This window comes from Mastigoproctus giganteus, chromosome 13, assembly GCF_048544385.1.
Source record: "Mastigoproctus giganteus isolate SK-2022 chromosome 13, ASM4854438v1, whole genome shotgun sequence".
In the NCBI taxonomy this organism is placed as follows: domain Eukaryota; kingdom Metazoa; phylum Arthropoda; class Arachnida; order Uropygi; family Thelyphonidae; genus Mastigoproctus; species Mastigoproctus giganteus.
In genome coordinates, this window is record NC_143587.1 from 44,332,656 (window position 1) to 44,359,225 (window position 26,570).

Here is a 26,570-nt window from a genome sequence, read left to right on the forward strand (position 1 = left end):
TCTAATCAAGAAGCATGTGCTACGCACTACTGCTCCTTCCCACCTGGCTACGGAGGCGCCTGTCTCTGTGTGAATCACAAATAAATGGCATCTTCAAGGAAGAATGGGTCATTAGCTGTTCTCATAGTTTTTCTCTTTTTTTTGCACCATCATCTGAGTTTTGATGTGAACTTTAAAATTTTTTCCTTGTTATTTTTAATGTCTGTTATGGTCGACTTCCCAACATCATAAAATTTTGCTAACAAAGACTCGTTTTCTCCCTTTGAAAGTCTGTTTAAAATCTCAACCTTCGATTCAATTGGCAAAAATTTCTACTTCCTTTTAAAAGAAGAAGATGCCAGAACGACAGTATGGTAAAATAAAATTCTGTAAGTAAATGTTCAGAATCTTCTCCTCATTTTATTACCAGTGGTGTGCTGGAGCCGGCTTGCACGAGCCGATTGTTAATTAAAGTTTCGAGAATTTTGCTAGCCAGTTGTTAAACTGACAATGGCTATTAACTATAGAGGCACACACTTCAATCCACAATGGCTAGCGGCATTTGGGCCATGAGCGAGCGAGAAAGAGAGAGAGAGAGAGATCTTTATTGCAACTACATGATGAATACAATACAGACAGATGTAAACAGAGTTGCAACTGTCCTGTCACAGCCAAAGGCCAGGGGCTCACATCTCATAAGCTTGTACAGTACTGTATATGGTGGCAATAAAAATTTAGCCAGGGCACAATAATTTTGGCACCCTTTGTACTTCCTTTCCTCTGACCCCTTCCCTACACAGCAGCCTGTGTATGGATTATCACCGCCAGCAATTTTACAGGAATATTATGTCCAACAAATATCTGCTTAATTTTGCCTGGGCCACTTCTTTTAAGGTAATGACATTCCCATGTTCGATGTCTATCAAAGATATCGCATTTCTAGAATTGTCATGAACCTGATAAGGTCATTACGGTAAGAATAAGTGCCCCAATTGCAAACATAGATTGACTACGGATACAACAAGAGTTCGGCAAAAGTCAATAAAAACATTTTATGAGAATCAATTGGCTATATGGAAATTACAATAGAAAAGTGAATATTTATTGGAATTTTATTGTTGTTTTATATATTTGAATTCAAAACTGTTGTAAATCAGTAAAACTTATGGTAAATATATACACACATATTCTTGTCTTGTTTTTTTTTTTTTTTTTTTAAGTGAGCCGGTTGTTTCACGCACATGTTGTCTTAGTAGCAATTTGTGCGTGCCACGTTCTTTGTTATTTATTCACTCTTATCTTCTTTTACTGTTTTGATTTTACAGCCGCCCAAAAAAATGTAAATGAACAGAAATATCAATTGCAAAGTGTGTTGAATAACAGATTACAAAGTGTTATATTTAGTTAGTACTGTATGTATGCAAACATAAATTTATTTTTCTTTTGCTAACATGTAGATAATATTCTTCCAATTTTCACATACCCTTTAATTTTGTTAATTGGTAAGGTAATAAAAGCGTAAATTTGTGCTTTATATCTTCCTTTTTATAGCCTGTGGATAAAATCCTCCGATTTTTCACTTATTACAATTGCTGTTTAATAGAATCAAAATTCAATTTGCAAACGTGATCACAGTAACCGGCACTTACTGCAATTATTTTATGGCACCAGCATAAAAAATAATAATAATAAATAAATGCTGGCTCGTTTGGATTACTGACATTTCGAATTATTGACATTTGGATTTTTGATGCTCTACTGTAAATGATTCTCATGATAAATTCCCATGATGTAAAATTTATTCCTTCTATCCTCACATTAGCTAGTTAATTAGATATGATCTGCTGTGGCTTCATATAACAACTCCTGAGGTGTCTGTGCCAACAATAGTCAGATCTGTACCAAATCTCCCCCTAACTAGAAGTTTCAATTCCTAAGGCTTCCTTGATGATAATGGCAATGACCCTGTGCAATCTTCAAACTGCCATGCTCATGGAGTCTTAAAAGCTTATGTCAGCTGAGGGTGGAGAGCGCACTTCATAAAAGCTACTGATAATCATTTTTATTCATTCATTATTTTCTGAGAGACAGGATAAACAGTTTTAGATTTTATATCTCTTTCAAAAATTTTATTTCCTAATTAATGTCAATCCTCTTAAATAACCTGCCCTCAGATAGAGATTAGCAACTTAATTAGACAGATGCACCATCTATCTAACTGAACAGAGAAATAACCATAAATTTAGCTCTTATTACTGTTTAACTATTAGAATTAGCCATAATAAAAATATTTCAGGCAACCAACAGAATTTTAACAAATTTAAAGATACTGTCAAATAAAATTAATTAAAATAACAAAACATAATCATGTTTTAGTTTATAATGAAATGCAGGAAAATATATATACAATAATTTGAATAACTTCACATTTATGAAAAGTAGACATTTAAATTGATATGAGCTTTACTAAAAATTAAACAGCTTATGCAAAAAAAAAAAAAAAAAACCAAAAACACCATTCTGCATCATTAATCAATTAATCTGAAAACATCACATGGGCATACCTTGAACAATGTATGATGCCATTAATGCGGCCGTATTATCATTGCACTGCAACACACTCAATGCTAAATCTCGCTTTATTTGAAGACTAAACAAATACCTGAAAAAATTTAATTATATAAATAAAAGTATAAAAGGGATAAGTTAAAAGTCCTATTTATAATGATGTATGATGCAAAAATTTTTACTGCTATATAATGTCTAATACACTTGTGCAAAAAATCAAATAAATAAAATGTGTCTTTGTTGTATTACAGATCAATAGTAACCGTAAGGTCATGAAAGTCCTCCACCCCCACGCTTTTTTTTTTTGAGAAAAGTAACAAAATTATTGATTCTAATGTAGCTCTGTTGGTAAGCAAAACAGCCACGAAGTTATTGCTCATCAATATTAGATATGGAGGAAAGTGAGTGAAAAAAAAAAGAAAGGAGGAGAGGTAAAGGTTTCCGAAGAAACTGTTCACAAACTGAGTATAAGTCCACAGTTCCATTTGTAATATAAACCAGAATTTGACTGTGAGTAAACTATTAGCACAGTGGATTTCTCAGCTTCTGACACCTCTTTAAGAGAGGTAAACACTAAATAAGTCATGGATAAACCACCATATCCAGGACCCAAAAGGATTCTTCCTCTGATAAACTTTCTGAAGGACATCATTACAGTGACAGCATTATACTGGACAGCATTACAGTGACCCCTGAAAATACCTATGCCAAGCAGAGAAAAATGATGTGGCATGTTCAGCCATTATTGTCAGTTTCAGCACAAAATGCAGAATTTTAAAAGCATAAAGCCAGAGAGGGAAGACCATGAGAGCAAGATCTGAAGAATAATGAAAAGTCAATGAACAAAAATGAAAATGGACTTACAAAATTTTATACAGAACAACACACAAAAGTTTTGACAATTAAGTTCCAGGACTGAGTGTACTGCACCATGGCTGCTGACTTTTGTGGCTGCTTCCCTCTACAAGTTCATTTATATATTGTAAAAACCATTCACAGACAGTCATGCTACAGCTGTTGTGATCTTCAATGTGCTGTCATTGTTTTAATTAAAGGAACAAAGAGCAAACATTAAATTTTGTTTCAAGCTGGAGAAAGTACAACTGAAACCTACAAACTGGTAAAACAAGTGTATGGTAATGTGCTCCATCTTACTTAAGATTTTCTGTATGGCCATGAGAATTTGAAAGACTACAAGCACAAGAGACATCCAGAAGACTAAACATTTTAAAAAGCCTTCATATTGATTTCATCTGATCAATGACATCCACAGGTATAGCACTACCTCCTATGCATGTGGGATTTTGTGCATTGTACACTGACAGTGAAAAAGGCCCATAGTTGAGATAGTGTGATATTCAGCACTGGACAATCTGGGTATGTGGTCAATGTATCCATTGGTTTTGCACTACCTCCAGTGGATGCAATAAAATACAGGAAACAGGTCCGGCTCCATGTGCCGAAGACGGGGCACTAGGCAGAAGTTGTCCAGGTGATGGCTGCTCCCTGGTGGCAAAAAGGGCTGACACTCACAACACATACTACAGAACATTCACTAACACTACATATACATTCATATGTCAGGCCTGTTTTACAGAGTGTCTGTATTTCATCACAGTGACACTAGGTGGCAATGGACATTAGTCTGGGAGCCACCATAGACAGGGAACACATACATATATGATCAGTGAATGACTCTTGGAATGATGGAAGGACAACCTCACATTAACAGAGAGACCAGCAATATAATTATGACAGAGGGGTTGAGCAAAGAAGAAAAGATCTGTGCTGTGTTCTTTAACTTGCACTGTTTGACAAATGAACAACAGGCTCAGGTTTGCAGCATGCAAAGAATCCACCCAAGGATGGATCATCATAAATGATGATCCCTCCTTGTTCACTCTGACTGAAGCAAGCAATGAGTCATGCTGTTTTAAATACAATTCACAAAGAGACAAAGCACAGAATAGCAATATCCAAGACAATTTTTCAAAAATTGAAATCAGAATAATGCTGATGACTTTCTTCAATAGCAAGGGAATTGTTCACAAGGATTTTTTTTCCCACCAGGTGAATACAGTGAATAAAGAGCCCACAAAAGATCATGGCAACTGCTACTTTGATATGATGGATAAAGTTTAAAAAGCTGTAGTGTATCCCAAAATACTATCCTCTATTACTCTGGTATCACATAATGAAGCCTGCCAATTAATTCCCAATCCACCTTGCAAAGATGAGTCAACAGAACTGAATGATGAATCTGGTGAGCAGGATAATTGGGATCACACCTTAATACACTGATCAAATATAGTGCTGCATTCCCTTAACAGCAAGAACTATATCACGTGAGAGACATGTATCTAACCAAATCAAAGCAGAGCCCCAGACATATGATTTAAAATAATGTAATCTAGTAGATCCGACACTAATCTAGTAGCTACCACACTTCAACATACAGAAAAAGATGTCACTTATGTATGTTTTTACAATGTTGCAGAATCCTTGAGTTATGATTTTGATTTGATTCGTCTTCATGAAGAAACTGGTATTTAGTCACAACCCAGAAAAGTGGAGTCCTCTCATATACAGTTCAAGTAAAAGTTTGAAAGCTGTGTTGCTTTACAATGGTGGATGTACATGTGAACAGGCGAAGTTTTTACGGCTCCAGCAACTATTTGCTGGAGCCTATAGAGAAAAACTTCTCTATAGAAGTTTTTGCTTTTTTATTGACTTTAATTGGCATATTAATTTATTTTTTAGAGTTGCTTTATATTCCTAGTAACAATACTTTAGTTTAAATTGAATTTAGATAGAGATTTTGTAGGTTATTACTTAGTATCGGTAAGGGTATCAAATCCACGTGTGGACAGGTTTTGCAGCTCCCGCAAACGAAAAGTTTTTAATTATATTTAGCCGCTTTATTGTTAGATTAAATTATTTTCTATAAGTATCTTATATACCTAGTCAAGCTCCATGGTTTATTCTGAATTTAGATAGCGCGATTTGGAAAGTAAATAATACCTTGTGTCCGTAGATTAACCGTTCGTAATTTGCCGCCATTGTTATACAATACATGTGCTAGAGTAAGGTTTAATGGAAAACTAGATAACTTAAGGTTTAACAGAAAATTAGATATCGAGTATAGTAGTATCAATTAATCAGTAAAATTTATTAATCTTATTAAATTTCATTGTCAATTGAATTGTACTTTTTTAACTAAATAAATATAGCGACCTAGTTATTACAAATGTACGTTCATAAATTAATACATATAAGTTGACAGGGGATAAGAAAGTCATATAACATAACTCGGAGATAATATTCGATATATACATAGTGTTATAACAGCATTGGGATGTAGGTTTAGGGTTACATTTTATATTAGAATTTTATTGAACTTGAATAGAAATCATGACTCAGACCAGAGCAGCAGAGCAAAAGCCTCAAACTAATGGAAGTGCTGTGGCTCAGGAGAGAACTGAGGGGGGGGGGGGCTGTTGTTCTCTGAATCACAGTCTATTGAAATGCACTGCTTGTTTGATGTTTATGGAGCCATTGTTATCATGTCCTGTTCGTGACATGACAATATCATGTCACGAACAGGACATGATATTGTCCTGTTCGTGATGTGCGATGTAAGAAGTGCGAGGAAATCAGGCGCCAACTCTGCATTGTTATGGGCTTATATGAGAGCTTGAAGGACAGGGTGGATGCCCTTAAAGGATTTAAATTGAGGGGCCCATCAAGCTCTCAGCTGCCCACATCAATGCCAGAGCTTGCACTTGAACATCACGCAACACAGCGGCAACCCCCAAGGCAGAATGCGCTGGTCCCAAAGGAACTAGTTGTTGTAGGTGACTCTATTGTCAGGGAAACGCGGAACATATTGTGCAAAAAGGATAGATGGAACAGGACCAGGGTATGTCTGCCAGGGGCAAAGGTTGATGATGTTGTAGGGCAGATATCATCCTTTAAGGGCACAAAGGGTGATATTGTTTATTAAGAGTAAGAGACCGGCAGAATTACTTAACAAGTAAAAGACAATGCTGAAAAAAAAGCAGTCAGTTAGGGTTGAAATTGAAAGTGTCTGCAATTCTACCCATACACGATAGGAGGGAGTATATGATGAGACCCTTTCGATCAATTCTGCCCTGGGCTCAAGGCTCAAGGGGCAGAATTTTTCTCAGCCTGGTCTGTGCTTGTTAACAAGAGAGACTGCTTCCACAGGGATGGGATACACTTAAATAGAAAGGGTGCAAGAAGATTTGCTGAGCTATCGAGGCAGAGCTAGGTGGGTCGGAAAACTGCTAGCTTGGGGTGGGATACACGAACTAATAGATTAACAGTAGCCGCTGGCAGAGGTAAAAGTGATTTGCACTACTTTATTGAAATGCAATTGAGCAGCAGCCTGGAAAACAAGGCAATGGGAATTTCCAGGACTGCTGGGAGTCATAGCGGAACAAGTAAATATATGGGCTGTATTTTGTCTTACCTATCACCACCTATGTTGCAGGTGCATGGTTTCACTGAGCGACCAATGCAAAATCAAAGAGAACCTTAATCCATCCAGAGAAGCATTATTCTTGACCCATCACCCTAGTAAAACAGTGTCAATTGCAGCATTGCAAGTAATATCTGGAAACATCCCCCTGGATCTCTTCCTCATCTATAGAGGACTTGCCTACCGCCTGAAGAAAAAAATCCCAACTGAAATACTGGACTCAACCTGGACAGTGATACCAAACAGGAAAGGACTCATTGCTATAACGAGCTAATAATTTCTGGCAGAGAAGATGGGCCATGACCACAAAAGGTCTTGTTACGAGAACATTTATACCAGATGTCACATTCTCAAACAGCAAAGTGGTCAACAAGTGGTTCTCAATCAGCATGGAAACCTCCTTTCTGGTCATGGATCCCTCAACCAGAAACTCCATCAACTAGGTCTACTAAATACTGATCTCTGTTTCTGTGTGTCTGTCGAGAGTTGGGAACATCTACTCTTTGAACATACTATTTACGAGGACCATAGACAACAACTCCAGGCAACAATTTTGGGATTTTCTCCTGATCAAGTGGAACTCCTGGCACAATCCCAAAAGAACTTAGGTCCGCTACAGCACTTTGAGGCAGAGGTATTCAAGCATAGGAGGATCATCCTAGCAGCTTCTGCAAATCAATAATTAGTAGCTGCTTGGCTTAAAGCCGACTCATTACTTCTTTCGTCTCGCACGGGAAGAAATTAGTTTTTTTTCCTCTCTCTCTCTCTCTCTGTCTCTCTCATCTCCTTCTCGCAATCTGCTCTGGGTGGGGGAGTGTTCCCTGACCTGGAGTAGCCCTAGCACTCTCCTGCTAGCCTTTTCCTATCCATCCTGTGTGGGATGAACAAAAAGAAAAAGGGGGAAAAAACAAAACACTTTTCCCCCCTCTCTCTCTCATTCTGCTTGCTGATATCCTGGCCAACGCTCTTCTCCTTTCCTTGACCAGGTTGTGGGATTTAAACTTCTTTTTTTTTTTCCCTCTCTTTCTCTTGCCTTCCTTTTCATCTATATTCATCCAGCATGGGATATTCCTATGTGGAATGGTTTTTTTTTTTTTTTTTACACAACACACATTGGCCTTACCTTGACAGAGTCTGTAAAAACTAAAGAGAGCAACAAGGTGGGGATGAACTTTTGTTCTTGGAGCTGTCCACGCAAAAACAAAAAAAAAAAAAAATGTCCACATGAAGGAGACATATGAAAATATGAAATTAATCCTGGAAGCAGTGAAGTACAAAGACCACCAATGGCAGATTTGTGGAGACCTAAAGGTGATTGCAATACTGCTGGGCATGCAGTTGGGATACACGAAGTACTACTGTTTCCTGTGTGAGTGGGATAGTCGAGCAAGGTCCTCACACTACAAGTTGTTGTTATTTGGTTTTTAGGAGCATTAGCAACTAAGCCCATATTGCTCCAGGATATGCGGTGGTCATTCCCCGACCTTTCCACATTCTCCATATTTGGTGGTCATGAGCTCGAACCCCAGTCTAATCAAGAAGCATGTACTACGCGCTGCTGCTCCTGCCCACCTGGCTACGGAGGTGTCCTCACACTACAAGAGAAAAGTCTGGCCTATAAGTGAAAATCAGCACCCCAGGGGGAAAAAAATGTCCAGCACAATCCTCTGGTTGATTGATGCAAAATTCTTCTGCCCCCCCTTTACACCATCAAACTGGGACTCAGGATGGAGATGAACCTTGAAAGCTTCTCCATCCTGGTTCATCCCAGGATGGAGAAGCTTTCAAGTACCTGAGAGGACAATTTCCACTGTTGAGTAATGCTACGGTTAAGGAAGGAATCTTTCTTGGTCTGCAAATTTGTGAACTTTTAAAGGATGAAAACTTTGAGCGAGTCCTCCAGGGTAATGAGAGCGCAGCTTGGGAAGCCTTTAAAAGTGTTGTGCATGACTTCCTGAGAAACCGAAGAGCTGAAAACTATGTTGAGACTGTGAACAACCTTCTAGAAAAGTATCATCAATTAAGCTGCAACATGTCACTGAAAATTCACTTTCTCGACTCGCATCTGGACTGCTTCCCTGACAACTGTGGTGCAATGAGATGAGCACGGTGAGCGATTCCACCAAGACATTTCAGCAATGAAAAGAAGATATCAGGGTAGGTGAAACGCTTCTATGCTTGCTGTCTACTATTGGAAAGTAACAAGAGATGCCCCAGAAGTGGAATACACGTGACAAGTGAAAAGAAGGAGCTGTCATAAATGGGCCACATTTTGATAAAGTACTTTCGGTTCCTGTGCAGTTTTCTTGTGTTCTTGTTTTTTTACGTTTTAATTAAAAACAACTGTGATTTATGTTGTATCAAGGAAATGTAAATATGAGATTGTTTTAATATTACTTTTCAAAACTTGAAAATTAAAATTAGCCATTTTAATTTTCAAGTTTTTTTGTTTTGTTTTTTTATTTGGTGCATGCCATGCGGTGTCACTGGATTAAACTTCAACTACAACTTCCAGCTCACATGCTTAGCTTATCTAGATCCTCTTGAAAAGGCATACCCTGATTACTGTATTAACCGCTGTGCCCACCTTTTATCATCAGCAAATTTTGATATCAAACTTAAAATAGCTACATCAATATCATAAATAAATATTAAAAATAATAAGGGTCCAACACTAACTCCTGTGGAATACCACTCATCACATTATTCCATGAAGAGCAGTAATCATTTATAACCACTGTTTACCTCCAATCACTTTACTCCAATTCACTGCTATGAATAAAGAGATGTTAACCATCTCTTTATTCATAGCAGTAACTTGCATTACACTAATTTATGCGTATGGTCTAACATAAGGTTCAGTATCAAAGGCTTTATTAAAAATTAAGTACATGAACTCAAAATTATTCTTTGCATCCAGATCCTTTGTAACAACTTCATAATAGCTAATCGGATTGAAGCATGATCTCCTAACAAACCCATTCTAATCAAACTAGTGAGCATGGCCTAAAAAATCCATGCTAATCAGATTGGTGAAGCATGATCTCCTAACAAATCCATTCTATGATTGCCTTATAGCTCCACTGCTATGGAGATGATCTTACTCCATTCGGGAAAAAGTGTAACATAGCGGGATGTACATAGTCGGCAAGCAGTTGATCATAGCGGAGACCACTGATATGTTGTTCTACATGCACCAAAGATCCAAGTTCCTGCCAGGGAAACATGCCCCACACCATACATCTGCCTCCACTGGCCTGCACTTTTGATACCATGCATGATGGATCAAGAGCCTCACGATGTTGATGCCAAATCCATACATGACCATCCACGGTGTGGAGTAAATAACATGACTCATCCGATCAGCACACCTTCTTCCAACCTTCTAATGTCCAACTTGCAGGCTCTTTGCACCAGGCGAGTCTTTTACGCCGATGAACCTTGGTTAAGAGAGGATGCCGTAGGGGTCGTCTGCTGGTATAGCCCATAAATGTGAGCGTGCGACGCATGGTCATGCCAGATATTGTTCCAGGTTGGCCCATGTTGTATTGGGTAGTCAACTCTTCAACAGCTGCCTGTACAAGTCATCGGACCCGACACTCACCTCTAATGTCAACCTTTCGCTGACCTTAGCAGTTTTGCCTTCAGGTCATTGTTTGATCATTTTGATGCCAGTCCTGGTACACTTTAACTACAGTGGCTCTCGAACACCCCACCAGTTGAGCCGTTTGAGAAATTGAGGCACCAGCTTGTCAAGCACTTACAATCTGTCCTTTATCAAACTCCAATAAATCCTTCCTTTTACCCATCAGAATTTTACTCACTACTAAACCACTGACACTATCTATACTACGTAGGTCGAATAACTCCGCACTCTCATACCTCACGTGGTCAACGGGTCGCATTCAGTTTTCATAGGGGCGGTCATAATTCAGTGATCACCCAGTGTATATAATAAAACAATAAATATATATATAATAAAAGAAGTAACTCAAAGGTGAGAAACAATCAGCTATATACAATATTTGCAACACAAGGATTAAGAGCTCAGTCACTGCATACCCTAAATGAGACTAAAATTCTCAGGAAATCTATCCACGACAAATTAAAAGTCTACGCCCAAGTATAATGGGCCATGGATCCCAGGAGCTCAATGTCTCAGGGCACAGAATTGGTTAATTCAAAATTTTGTCTATAACTATCTAACTCTGAAAATTGCCAATTTCACTAGCCAGAGGATTCCCTCTGACTGCCCAAACCAAACTACATGGAAGTAGGTCAAGCTAAATAGAGCAAAAAGACAACAGCAAGAAAATCAACAACAAATAATCAAGCAATCACATTCAGTGATATAGTTTTGCCAATTTACTCACTTTGCACTATTGCCCAAGTTAGCCTAGGGGCAATTGTGCAGAAAGGACAAAGTATTTTTGCTTTTCAGGTGGTCTCCATCATTACCCCCATTCGCAATCGTTTCATATGTAAGGCAAATGCCAAAGCCGGCAGTATATAAGATGGTGTATGTGTGTGTGTGTGTGTGTGTGTGTGTGTGTGTGTGTGTGTGTGTGTGTGTGTGTGTGTGTGTGTGTGTGTGTGTGTGTGTGTGTGTGCACGTGAGTGCGTGCGTAGTTCTGTTGAATGTTGAGTGCTGGCACCTGGCAACTTTGTGGCCAGGGGAGAAGGGACACCTGGTCCCGTGCCTCTGACCCCCATCTCTTTCCACAAGGATGTGTGCCAGGGACTGTACACAAGGTTTACTGGAGCTTTCAGGAATCACCTGAAAACCCCAAAGGTACTTTTGGGACCTGAAACAGGAATAAGTGGGAAAAGTATGGGAGAAAGGGTGGAGAAGTGAAAAAGAGGATAAAAAGTTGAGGAAAAAGAAGAGACTTCCCCAGAAAATGTTAAGGAAAGGTAACAGAAAATAAAACGACCAACAAACTAACCCGGTAAAACAAACTTTATGCTAACCTAGTATTAGCATTAGTAGAGGTACATGATGCAAGAAATCAAGCTTATACAGTAATAGCCAAATAAAAAAAAACAGAAAAACTTCCCATTTCACACATCCATTTGCTCCACAAGTTTGTCCACTTCTTCCTTGAATTTATCTAAACTATAAACTTCCACGACAGATGGAAGTTTGCTACAGCAATCAACCACCAGCTGGCTAAAGGCAAATTTCCACACATCTATTCGACAACTGTATTTCCTCAATTTCCGTTTATACTCCCTCAGGATTATAATCTGAGGAAGGGAAAGAATTCTATCAGCATTGAGCCTGATCAATCCATTCAAGGTCTTATACACCTCACAATCAGATCACCTCGCAGGTGCCTACTCTCCAGACACTGCAATTTACAGAACTTAAGCCTTTCTTCGTAAGAGCACACATATGTTCCCCTCATCAGTCTTGTTGTCCTTCTCTGTACTCATTCTAGAAACTCTACATCCTTCCTAAAATAAGGCTTCCAGACCTGTATACAATATGTGTCACCATTGCGTTATAGAAGGGGAAAATTCCTGTATATCATTCACAAGACCACATGACCTACTCTGACAGCACGTCTGCACAGTTCAAAAAATTTCATACCTGACGGCGCAATTACCCCCAGGTCTCTTTCATTCTCCACTATCCTGAGTGTAACACTATCCAAGAGGGCGCTGACTCTCTTTAAAAATTACAGCTGTGAATAACAGGCTCCGAAAAACTGATACGTATTTGCCTTTTTATTTACTTAATTGTCATTTTATATTGAACTTTATACGTAGTCTCATAGTTATAGTTACGCTGGTTATTTTTATTTTTAATTTAGATAAAGAGGTTTTGTAGATTACTACTTAATATACGTAAAACCGTTATTTCATTCGAATCTTGTAGCCATTTTTTTTGTACAGAGTAGTAGGAAATTCAAATTTTTAATTGTGGTAACTAGGCAGCTCTAACGTATAATTATATAGCGTAATAGGCATCACTGCATTTAGGATTCTATTAGATAGCGCAGTATTGACAATTAGTTAATTAAATTTATTGATCTTATTAATTTAAAATATCACGCCTCAGACTAGAGCAGCAAAGCAACGGGCACAAAGTAGCAGGAGTGCTGTGACTCGGGGGAGAACTGAAGGGGGGGGGGGCAATTCTCCAAAGCATCACAGCCTAAAAAAATGTGCAACTTGTGAAATTTTGCCGAACTCTCTGGAACAGAACATGATCTAGTCAAGGAGGATGTCTTTGTGTGTACCAGGTGCAGAGTGTCTAGAAATTAGGCATCAACTCAGCGTTCTACTGGGTGTCTATGAGAGCTTGAAGTGTAGGGTAGATGCCCTCGAAGAAATTAATATGAGTGGCCCGTCAAGCTCTCAGCTGCCCAACTCAACGCCAGGGCTCACTCCTGGGCATCAGGCAACACAGCGGCAATCTCCAAGGCAGAATGCACTGGTCCCAAAGGAATTAGTTATTGTTGGTGACTCTATTGTCAGGGAGACAGGGAATATTTTGTGTAAAAAGGATAGATGGAACAGAACCAGGGTATGTCTGCCAGGGGCAAAAGTTGATGACGTTGTAAAGCATATATCATCTTTTAAAGGCACAAAAGGTGATATTTTTGTACACGTTGGCACCAATGACATTAAGAGTAGGAGATTTGCAGATTTACTTAACAAGTACAGGTCAATGTTGCAAAAACATCGTGAGTCAGGGTTAAATTTGAAAGTGTCTGCAATTCTGCCCAGACATCATAGGAGGGAATACATGATGAGAGCCTAGTCAATCAATTCGGCCCTATAGGGAATGTCACACAGATATAAGGAATGTCAAGGGGTAGAATTTTTTTCAGCGTGGCCTGTGCTTGTTAACAGGAGAGACTGCTTCTACAGAGATGGAATACACTTAAATAGAAAGGGTGCAAGAATATTTGCTGATGCTATCGAGGCAGTGTTAGGTGGGTCGGAAAACTGCAGCTTGGGGGGGATTCACAGACTAAAAGGTTAAAAGTAGCCGCAGGCAGAGGTGAAGGTGATTCTTGGACAACTTCTATTAGAATAAGTAGCGACCTGGAGCAAGGGTTGCTGAGGGTTTCAGGGACTGATGGCAGTCATCGTGAAACAGTTGGGTATATGGGATGTGTTAGGGTAACTAAGAATAAGAATAGGTGCATGTATACTTGCATGTATACCAATGCTAGAAGTATAGTAAATAAATTTAATGAATTTGAAGTGCTGGTCAAGAAATCAAAGGTGGATGTTGCTGGGATAGCAGAGACGTGGTGTCACACAGATATAACGAATGCAGAACTGGAATTTGGGGGGGTACAATGTGTACAGAAAGGATAGACAGGATAGGAAGGGAGGAGGTGTTATGCTGTTAATTAAGAAAAACATAAAATCAAAAGAAGTGCATACAGTTGATATAGATGAACAGTGCACTGTTGAGTCAGATTGGTTTGACATAAGCACTGCGAAAGCAAAAATAAGAGTAGGAGTGTGTCATAGGCCTAATGAATCTGATGAGTATAATGAGCAATTGTGCAGAGAAATAGAGTGGGCTACTAAATCAGAATGTCTTATAATGGGGGATTTTAACTTCCCAGATATTGACTGGAACTTGTGGGTTGGTCACTCACACACTAGTAAGACTTTTTTGGATTTATTGGATGATTGTTTTCTGCAGCAGCATGTTCGAGAGGCAACCAGAGAGGGTAATACTCTTGATCTGGTTATCAGCAGTGATCATTCGTGTATTAAGAATTTGCAGTTAAAGGAACCACTAGGTGGCAGTGATCACAGTGTACTGATGTGGGATTTACTTAAAGATATAATTACCATTAGGGGTAAAGGAAAGGGTTTTTGCTTCCGTAAAGGTGAGTACAGTGGTCTCAGACAGTTTTTAAATTCTGTACAGGTTGATCAACTGATTATGTTACCAACAGTAAATTCTAAATGGGATGCATTCAAAGAATTAATCGTGGATGCTACCAAAAGTTACATGCCTATTAAGAAATATTGTTCAAGGTTTAGGCCTAAATGGTTATCAAATGAACTAATGAGACTCGGGACAGAAGAAAAATGCATGGGATGCATATAAATTATCAAGCGACTCAGAAGCCTATGGCAGATATAAACTAGTCTGTAATCTGGTCACAAAGGAGGTTAGGCAGGCAAAGGCAGATTACAAGAAATCTTTGGCAAAAAATGAAAAGAAAAACAGCAAAGATTTCTTTACTTATATAAATTCTAAAAGGAAGGGGATGAATCTGATTGGTCCACTTGATATCGATGGTTCGACTGTTGATGATCCTGCTCAGATAGCAAACAAACTGAATGAGTATTTCGCATCTACATTCACACATGAGGAGTTATTAAGGTTTGAAAATGGCAGAAGGTTATCAAATTGTAGTAGGGTGCTTAATGATTTTGTAATAACTGAGAGCAAAGTGGAGGAGAAATTGTTGAAGTTAAACATAAAAAAGGCAACTGGAGTGGATGGGATCTATCCAGTTATATTAAAGGAGGTGGCAAAGCAACTAAGCAAACCCTTGGCCATAATTATGAGAGTATCCTTGGACTCAGGGGAGGACCCCACAGACTGGAGATGTGCAAATGTATCCCTAATTCAAAAAGGGGGATCGAAGGGTGACATGAGTAATTACAGACCAGTTAGTTTAACTTCTGTTCTGGGTAAAATAATGGAGTCACTTGTTAAAGATGCATTGCAGGATCATCTAGACAAGACTGCAGCAATAATTCAGACACAGCATGGGTTTGTTAAGGGAAAGTCTTCTCTGACAAATTTTATAGGATATTATGATGTAGTTACAAAGGAACTGGATGCAAAAAAATAATTTTGATATCATATATTTGGATTTCAGGAAAGCTTTTGACACTGTTGCGCATGGAAGACTATTGTACAAATTGGAGCCGAATGGTATTAAGGGTAAGTTGCTACAATGGATAAAAGGATGGTTGAGTGGGAGAAGACAGAGGGTGGTAATTAATGGGTGCTGCTCTTCGTGGACTAATAACAACAGAGTTAACTTTGTGAACGTAAAACAACAGCGGACCCAACACCGAACCCTGTTCGGTGTTGGGTCCTCTGTTGTTTTGTATATTTATCAATGATATTGATGAAGGTATGTCAGGCTTAGTGTCGAAGTTTGCAGATGATACAAAGGTTGGCAGGGTTGTTAATGACAGTAATGGCAGTGTGCTACTGCAACAGGATCTAGTAATTTGGGCAGATGGGCTAAGAAGTGGCAACTGAAGTTTAACCTTGACAAATGCAAAGTACTGCATATGGGTAGAAGTAACCCCACAGAAACGTAACTGGGTGGTACTACACTTAAGGTGGTAGAAAATGATAAAGGTCATGGGGTTTTGTCAATGATATATAGGAATTTTGCTAGCAAGAAAAAAGAGCTGATTGTCCTTCTGTATAAGGCAATGGTCAGGCCATGCCTTGAGTACTGCATACAGGTCTGGAGGCCACATTTTAAGAAGGATGTAGATTTGCTTGAGTATGTACAGAGAAGGGCAACAAGATTGCCCTTCTCTGTACAGAGAAGGGCAACAAGATTGGTGAGGGGAATGAAATGATCCTCTTACCAAGAGAGGCTTAAGTTCTGCAAATTGCAGTGGCTGGAGACTAGGCACCTGCGCGGTGATCTGATTGAGGTGTATAAGGCCTTGAATGGGTTGAGCACGCTGAATTCTGATGGGATCCTTCCACTTGTTCAGATTACGAACCTAAGGGGGCATAAATTCAAATTAAGAAAAGACAGATGTAGAATAGATGTGCGGAAATTTGCCTTTAGCCAGCGGGTGGTTAATTGCTGGAACAAACTTCCATCTTTCTTTGTGGAAGTTGATAAGTTAAATAAATTTTAGGAGGAACTGTACAGGCATTTGGAGGGAATGGTGAATTTTTTTTTTTTTTTGGCTGATGCTGCATTAGCTCATACACTTGCTTTCTTGCATCACATGCCACTACTACTACTACTACTACCCAGTTCATACATTTCTCTAGGGTTACTGCTACCCATATGCAATATTTTGCATTTGTGATTGTTAAACTACAGTTGCCACTTCTAAGCCCATCTGCTCAACTTTTCCAAATCTTGTTGCAGTGGCATACTGTCATTTCTGTTATTAACAAGCCTGCCAACCATTGTATCATATGCAAATTTAGACATTAAGCTTGATATACCTTCATCAATATCATTGATAAATATACAAAACAACAATGGGCTTGATGCCGAACCCTGGAAGCCACCACTAATAAAATTAGTCCATGATTAAAATGGAGACGATTACAATGGTCTTCTCCAACTCAACCATCCTTTTACCCATTGTAGCAACTTGCATCCATACTGCTCCAATTTGCAATAGTCTTCTATGTGCAACAGTATCAATTGCTTTCCTGAAATCCAAGTATATGATATCAAAATTATTTTTTGCACCCAGTTCCTTTGACTACATCATAGTATCCAATCAACTTGGCGAGACAAGGCTTCCCCTTAAAAAACCCATGCTGTCTGAATTATTACTGCAGTCTTGTCCAGATGATTCTGCAATACTTCTTTAAACAGTGACTCCATTATTTTTCCTGGAACAGAAGTCAAACTAACAAGTCTATAATTACTTGTTTCATCCTTTGATCCACTTTGTGAATAGGAGATATATTTGTACATCTCCAGTAACTGGGGACTTCTCCTGAGTCCAAGGATGCTCTCATAATTATGGCTAAGGGTTTGCTTACTTCCTTTGCCACCTCCTTTAATATAACAGGATAGATCCCATCCACCCACCCCAGGTGCCTTTCTTATGTTTAACTTCACTTTGATCTGAGTTATTACAAAATCATTTAACTTCATGTTACAATCTAATAAACATCTGGCCTTCTCCTCCCTGAATAACTCCTCATGTGTAAATGTAGATTAAAAATACTCATTTAGTTTGGCAGCCATCTAAGAATGATCATCTATGGTAAAACCACTGATATCAAAGGGACCAATCTGATTCATCCCTTTCCTTTTAGAGTTTATTCAAAAGTAAAGAAGTCTTTGCTGTTTTTTTTTGCATCCTTTGCCAAAGATTTCCCATAATCTGCCTTTGCTAGCCCAACCTCTGTTGTAAGTTGATTACAGACTAGGTCAGTGGTTTTCAACCAGGGTGCTGCAACAACATTCCAGGGGTACCACATAATTTGGGTTCAAGTTACTTAAACTTATTATTTTTTAAAAATGTATATGTTTATTTTATTATAAAAAGGTATACAGTATTGTTTTAATTTTGTGGTGATCTATAATTGATGTTTACTGAGTACCTCTATACAAAGAATAAAATTATATACTATATATATATATAATTTGTATTATGAAATGTAATTTTTATAATTATATTACTGTAATAACTATCATATAACACACATATATATATATATATATATTGGTCAATTATATTTAATTAAATGTTATTAATCTGTAGGGAATTAGGTGTATATGGATCAGACTATCAAGTTAGCAAAAGTACACTAGCTTTAGCCTGGGAGGCCTATAAATGTAATATAAATGAAATGGTATTTAAAATAATATGATGCTAAATAATGAAAATAACAATAAAAATGCTAATAAACAATATAAATTGCAAACAACATTCCCTCACTTGGCCCTCAATCTGCTACTTCATCGGGGGCTTTGAACAGAACGATAGCCAGACTAAAGGAATGTCTCATACCTACCCGTTTCTGTTGTCCCCATACCAGTTTTGCCAGTTATAAATTTTTTAAGTGATAGTATTAAACTTAAATAGATAGAAAAATAAATAGAAAAACTACCAAATTTCCCCCCCTTCCTAAATCAGACAATCTAAATTATTGAAAATTATCACCGGAAACAAACTCCCAACAACAAAATAATTGTGCCTAAGATATACTATACATATAACGTTTATATCCCTTCTGTTTAATACAGTATAAAATCTGGTGACACAGGGTGAAAATTCACATTGAAGGAGGCTGTAAATATGTACATAGCTATCCCACTGGACAAACACGGATCGTTATGCCTTAGAAAAACTATACCGGCCCTGTCAAGGGAAAGCAACCCATTTTTATTAACATCCTTCTTGTAATTTCCTACACATTTATATTAACATACTTCTTGTAATTTCCTACACATTTTTATTAACATACTTCTTGTAATTTCCTACACATTTATATTAACATACTTCTTGTAATTTCCTACACATTTTTATTAACATACTTCTTGTAATTTCCTACACATTTATATTAACATACTTCTTGTAATTTCCTACACATTTATATTAACATACTTCTTGTAATTTCCTACACATTTATATTAACATACTTCTTGTAATTTCCTACACATTTATATTAACATACTTCTTGTAATTTCCTACACATTTATATTAACATACTTCTTGTAATTTCCTACACATTTATATTAACATACTTCTTGTAATTTCCAATACATTTTGTAATGATATAAACACATCATTTTATTTATATAGGTTCCTTCCGACATCTTCCGAAGCAACCCCCCCCCCCACAAGCACAAATATAAACCCACTCATGGCTTTCAAAACACTCACATTGACACAGGATATATTGCCTACAGCAATTTCACCATCACACCATAATATACAAAATGCGCGACTGCGCAGTATAATCTTATCAACATATAAACTATGATGCAGTCACAAAAGAACTGGATGCAGGGAATAACTTTGATATTATATACTTGGATCTTAGAAAGGCTTTTGATACTGTTGCACATGGAAGACTGCTACACAAATTGGAGCAGTGTGACATTGGAGGCAAATTGCTGCTATGGATAAAGGGGTGGTTGAGGGGGAGAAGACAGAGAGTGGTAATCAATGGACACTGCTCATCGTGGACTGATGTTATTAGTGGAGTCCCTCAGGGCTCAGTGTTGGGTCCATTATTGTTTTCTGTATTTATAAATGATATTGATGATGGTATATCGGGCTTAATGTCCAAGTTTGCAGACGATACAAAGGTTGGCAGGGTTGTCAAGGACACTACTGACACTATGCTGCTGCAACAGGATCTGGAAAGGTTGAGCAGATGGGCTGAGAGGTGGCAAATGAAGTTTAACATTGACAAATGTAAAGTACTACACATGGGAAACAGCAACCCCAGAGCAACGTATCAACTCTGTGGTACAACACTGACAGTGGTAGAGAATGAAAGGGACTTGGGGGTGGTTGTGCAGGCAGATATGAAGTTCTCTGAGCAGTGCAGACAGGCTGCAAGAGTAGCTCATGGAGTATTGTCAATGATATACAGGAATTTTTCCAGCAGGGATAAGGAGGTGATTATTCCATTGTATAAGGCGATGGTCAGGCCACACCTAGAGTACTGTATACAGGACTGGAGGCCTCATTTAAAGAAGGATGTAGAGCTGCTGGAACGAGTACAGAGAAGGGCAACGAGATTAGTGAATGGAACAAAGGAGTGCTCTTACAAAGAAAGGCTTAAGTTTTGCAAATTACAGTGTCTGGAGACTAGGCACCAGCGAGGTGATCTGATAGAGGTGTATAAAGCCTTGAATGGTTTAAGCATGCTCAATGCTGATGGGATTCTTCCTCTAGCTCAGAAAAATCACCTGAGAGGGCATAAATTCAAATTGAGGAAAGACAGATGTAGGATAGACGTGCGGAAATTTGCCTTTAGCCAGCGGGTGGTTGGTTGGTGGAACAGACTTCCATCCCTTGTGGTGGAGGTTGATAGCCTAAATAAGTTTAAGGCTCAGCTGGACAGGTATTTTGAACGAACAGAGGGGTGAAGTGGAAGTGGTTTTTTTTTTTTTTTTTTTTTGGCTGATGCTGCATAAGCTTGCTTTCTTGCATCAAATGCCTCTACTAATGCTAATGCTAAAACAACCAGAAGGCGGGAATTGACCCCTTTTCAGTCTGACCACCACAGAACAAGGAAGTAAGAACCTTTCTCATTTATTCTGATACATACCCGTTGGGCTTTGTGTCACCTATCCCAGTTTGCTGTTTCAGACACTACGTTGGCAAAAAATTTCAAAATTTAAATTTTAATTTTAAAATTTATGTAAAGTAAACTGAACATTATCCAATCTCATTGTTTTTCTATCTATTTAAGTTTAATACTATCACTTAAAAAATTTATAACTGGCAAAACTGGTATGGGGACAACAGAAACTGGTAGGTATGAGACATTCCTTTAGTTTGACTATTGTTCTGTTCAAAGCCCCCGATGAAGTAGCAGATTGATGGTCAAGTGAGGGAATGTTGTTTGCAATTCACATTGTTTATTAGCATTTTTATTGTTATTTTCATTATTTAGCATCATATTATTTTTAATACTATTTCATTTATATTACGTTTATAGGCCTCCCACGCTAAAGCTAGTTTACTTTTGCTAACTTGACAGCCTGATCCTTATACACCTAATTCCCTACAGATTAATAACATTTAATTAAATATAATCGACCAATATAATTTCATGCACATATAATGTCTAATTGCCCTATGTACAATAGCATTAACATTGCACAACTGACAAATTCCTAATACTGTAAACTTGACAAGATATCATTATCATAATTTTCAATAAGAACACAATATATACATTTTATATATATATATATATATATATATACACACAGAGTGTCTCAAAATACACGGCATAACTTCTTCAGGAATGAGTTCCTCATAGAATTTATGAGGACATAAATTTATGAAGACAATAAAAATATTTTATATCAACATAGTTCCGGAAATGCTTGGTTCCCGAGTTATTAACCAGAATGTCTTATCTCCTGCAGGTGATTTGCTTCATCACACGGTACTGACAGAATCTGGTGGTTTTCCATTCGGACCACGCACTCAAATCAGGAGCAAGCAGATATGCACTTTATGTACGGTTTGGCGGACAGCAATGCTCTGGATGCTCGTCGTTTATACCAAGAAAAGTTCCCAGAACGAAGATGCCCAGACAGGAAAACGTTTGAAAGTATCCATCGCCGCCTTTGTGAACGTGGGACCTGTACACCTCATGCTGCTGACAGAGGACGACCAAGATCTATGGCTCCTGAAGTAGAGGAGGAGATTTTGGATGTTGTGCATGCCACTCCTGGAATCAGCACATGCAGAATAACAATGCAACTGGCTATTCAACGTTCGACTATTTGGAGAGTGTTGCGAAACACCAACTGTATCCTTACCATCTGCAACGGGTACAGGCCTTGTCACCAGCAGATAACACTGCGCGAGTAATGTTCTGCCAGTGGTTCTTGCAGCAGTGTGGTATAACTCCTCACTTTCCTGCCTTAGTGGTATTCACAGATGAAGCACAGTTCACATGAGATGGAATCCAAAACTTTCACAATTAGCATGTATGGGCTGAGAAAAACCCACATGCAATTCTTCCATTACATCACCAACAGCAGTTCTGCCACATCTGGGTGGTTGTTTTTGGTGAAAAATTATTTTGGCCCCATGCACTTCCAAACAAACTCACAGGTGTACAGAAACTTTCTGGAAAACAACATGCCCGATTTCTTGGACGACAAACCACTGATCATTCATCAACAAGCACACTTCATGCACGATGGCGTTCCCGCACATTTCAGCCACCTAGCCCGCAATTACCTGAATTGAAGGTTTCCTGGTTGGTGGATAGGTAGAGGTGGACCAACTGCCTGGCCTCCACTCACTGATTTAAACCCACTAGGTTTCTTCTTGTGGAGCCATTAAAGTCATTGGTGTATTTGACTCCGGTATCTGATGTGGGGCGCCTCCATAGCCAGGTGGGCAGGAGCAGCAGTGCATAGCACACGGTTCTTGATTAGACCGTGGTTCGAGCCCGTGCCCACCAAATACGGAGGATGCGGAAGGGTCAGAGAATGACCACCGCATATGCCCAGAGCAATATGGCCTTAGTTGCTAATGCTCCTAAAAACCAAACAACAAACAAACATCTGATGTGGAAACTCTCCGCAATCAAATTGTGGCAAGTTGTGAGACAATACGAAACATGCCAGGAATTTAGCATCATCTTCGCGAGTCCATGAGACGTCGATGTCAGGCCTGTATTCAGGCAGAAGGTGGACATTTTGAACAATTACTATAAGGTGATATGAACAATTAAGTGTCATAGACAGACCTTCAAAACTCGGAAACCAAGCATTACCGGAACTATGTTGATATAAAAAAATATTTTTATTGTCTACAAATGAGGATTGTTGTTGTTGTTATGGAGGCTTAATGGCACATAAGCTGCTATGGCTATAATGTGCCTATTCACTTATTATTTTAAGAGATGAGGAATTTCCATAAAATCAAAAGAAAATTTGAAATCCGAAATTATTAAAAAGTCCAGTTTGCTTGAGGAAGTAAAAAAATTCAGAAATATTTGCCTTATCACCAATGAGATTTTCAAGAGTTATTGGTTTACAATTATTTATCAGTGAGATCAAGGATGAAGCTCTTTGTTCTTTATAATAAGGGCAGCCAATGAAAATATGTCTAACAGTCAAATTGTTAGAGCAATGTGTACACTGTGGTGGATCACCTCCTGTGAGTAAATAAAGATGTGTCAGATGAGTATGACCTATTCTTGCTCTTGAAAGGACTACTTCTCGTCTCGATGTACGGACACTGGAACGCCAAATTTTCGGATAATGTTTAAATTGAAAGAGTTTATTATTAGTCTGAGAGTGCCAGAGTGCTGTCCATTGTGATAGTCAAGAAGCATGAATGGTAGTACATAATCTGATGCCGGAACAGGGATATTGGTTAAATCTAAGGTAGTTGGATTTTTGCAGCTTTATCGGCCAGTTCATTACCTAAAATACCGGAATGGGCTGGAATCCAACAAAAAGTGACCAGTTGGTGGTGTTTTTTGATTTGTAGTAATAAGCTTCAGATTTCATCTAGAACATCATCATCATCAGCCATTTTCAATCCACTGCAGGATAAAGGCCTCTCCGGCAACTTTCCAGTTCCTTCTGTTTTGAGCACTGGCCATCCATTTACTACCCACAAACTCATGAATTTCATCTATCCATCTTCGCCTTTGTCTTCCAGGTTTTCTTCTAGCTCCTCTTGGATACCATTCTGTTATTTTTTTAGTCCATCTGTCATCATGTCTTCGGGCTATGTGTCCTGCCCAAGACCATTTTAGTTCTTTAGTTTTGATAAGAATGTCCTTTACTTGAGTTTGCTGCCTAATCCATGTGTTTCTCTTCTTATCTAACAGTCTGATTCCCAATATGATTCGTTCCATTCTTCGCTGTGTAGTTCTCAGCTTCTCTTCCATTCTTTTGGTGAGTGCCCAAGTTTCACTTCCATAAGTCATGGTGGGGAGTATACATTGGTTCATTATTTTACGTTTCAGACAAACTGGGATATTGCTCTTCAGTATGTGACTATATTTCCTGAATGCTATCCATCCAAAATTTATTCTTCTCTTGACTTCCAGCCATTTATCATTATTACAGCTAATAACTTGTCCCAGATAAGTATATGACTCCACCTTTTCAATTACTGCTCCTTCAATCATTATTTCCCTTTCTGTGGCATACTTGTTCATCACTTTTGTTTTAGCCATATTCATCTTTAGTCCAAAATCCTTACTAACTGTGCATAACTGATTAAGATTTTCCTCTAATTCTTTGGGATCGTGGCTTATAACCACAATGTCATCTGCAAATCGTAAATGGTTTCGGTACTCTCCGTTCACATTGACTCCTTTCTGCGACCAGTCTAATCTTCTGAAAGCTTCCTCAAGGGCAGCAGTAAACAGCTTCGAAGATATTGTGTCTCCTTGTCGAACTCCTTTAATCTCGATTTTAAATTTGCTACTGTCTTTGTCTAGTCTAATAAAGGAGGTAGCACTCTCATATATTTTCTTCAAAATCATAATATATGGGGTATCTATGCCTTGTCTTTCCAGTGCCCGAAACATTGCCTTATGCTGTATGGAGTCAAATGCCTTTTCATAATCCACAAATGCCAGGCATAATGGTGTTTTATATTCATTTGCTTTCTCCATTAGCTCTGATATTACGTGAAGGTGATCCATAGTTGAGAATCCTGACCTAAAGCCAGCTTGATCTTTCAGTTGATTCTCATCAAGTATTCTTTCTAATCTGTTAGTAATGACCCTTGTGAACAACTTGTAGATGTGGGATAACAAGCTAATTGGTCTATAATTTCCAATTTCTGATTTATCTCCTTTCTTATGCAGCAAAACTATGATTGCATTATTCCACTGCTTAGGCATCACACCTTTTCTAATGCACTTTGCGAAGAGCCTTGCCAGTTTTTGTGTTATGTCTCTTCCTCCCAATTTTAACAACTCTACAGTAACTTCATCTTCCCCCGGGGCTTTCTGATTCTTAATTTTCTTCAATGCATGTTCTACCTCATCAGGAAGAATATTGGGTATGCCATATGTGTTGCTACTTTGCAATCCATCTTCCCCACTTCTGGCATCATTCCCCTGCTCCTTGTATAATTCTCTATAGTAGTCTTCTGCTATTTGAATTATGCCTTCTCTGCTGTTTATAAGTACACCATCGCTATTCTTCAGTTTCAGTATCATTTTTCTTTCTGTGTTACTGCTCATGGCTGCTAATTTAAGTCCTTTGTTTTCTCTTAATGCTTGTTCTACTTTTCTTGTGTTAAATCTTCTTATGTCCTCTCTGAGTCTCTTTCTAATGGCTTTGCATAACTCAGTATACTCAATTTTGTCCGTGTCAGTGTTTATCTTGCTCTTCATTTGTCGCCTTCGGTTCATCATAACAAGTGTTTCTTGACTAATTTTTTCTTCTTTGGATTTCATTTTCCCTATAGGTTTCTTGGGCTTTATCACTTTCAGAAAATTGTAATATTCCTCGTCGATATCTTGGTCCTGAGCAGTCTGCAGAAGCTCAAACTTGTTCTTAAGTTCCAGTACATACTGCTTTTTCTCCTCTTCTGTTATCTCAAAGACCTTTGTATTATTTACTCGAGCCAGTTTTTTCCTTTCCTTTCCTACATCTATATCAAGTGTACATCTTACCATTCTGTGATCACTTCCAACATTTACCTTATTCAGGACAGTAACATCATTCACAATATATCTCTGTTAGTGAGGATGAAGTCGATTTCATTAGTTGTTAATCCATTTGGACTCTTCCATGTCCACTTTCTGTTCACCCTTTTCTTGAAAAAAAGTGTTCATTACTGACAATCCTTGAGATTCTGCAAATTCCACAAGTCTTTCGCCTCTTTCATTTCTTTCACCAATTCCAAAATTTCCTATAGTTCCCCTTTCTGCGCTGTTTTGTCTTTTTCCAACCTTAGCATTGAAGTCTCCCATAATAATAGTGTAGTGGGTTTTCTGCTTATCTAGAAGACTCAATTTCGGTGTACATTTCTTCAACCTCTTCATCATCATGGCTCGATGTTGGTGCATAAATCATTATAATCTTTAGCTTGTATCTCTTCGAAATCTTGAGTATTA

The 26,570-nt window shown here is 38.3% G+C and overlaps 1 protein-coding gene across 4 annotated transcripts in view; it reads right to left on the reverse strand.

The window, feature by feature from the left end:
- The window catches only part of LOC150075997 (FERM, ARHGEF and pleckstrin domain-containing protein 2-like), a 582,027-nt gene that overhangs the window by 447,162 nt on the left and 108,295 nt on the right, over positions 1-26,570 (reverse strand). For all 4 annotated transcript variants that reach the window (XM_090387911.1, XM_090387910.1, XM_090387913.1 and 1 more), the window contains one exon: positions 2,544-2,641. In XM_090387911.1, the coding sequence (XP_090244037.1) occupies positions 2,544-2,641 (98 nt within the window). The remainder of the gene's footprint in view (positions 1-2,543; positions 2,642-26,570) is intronic.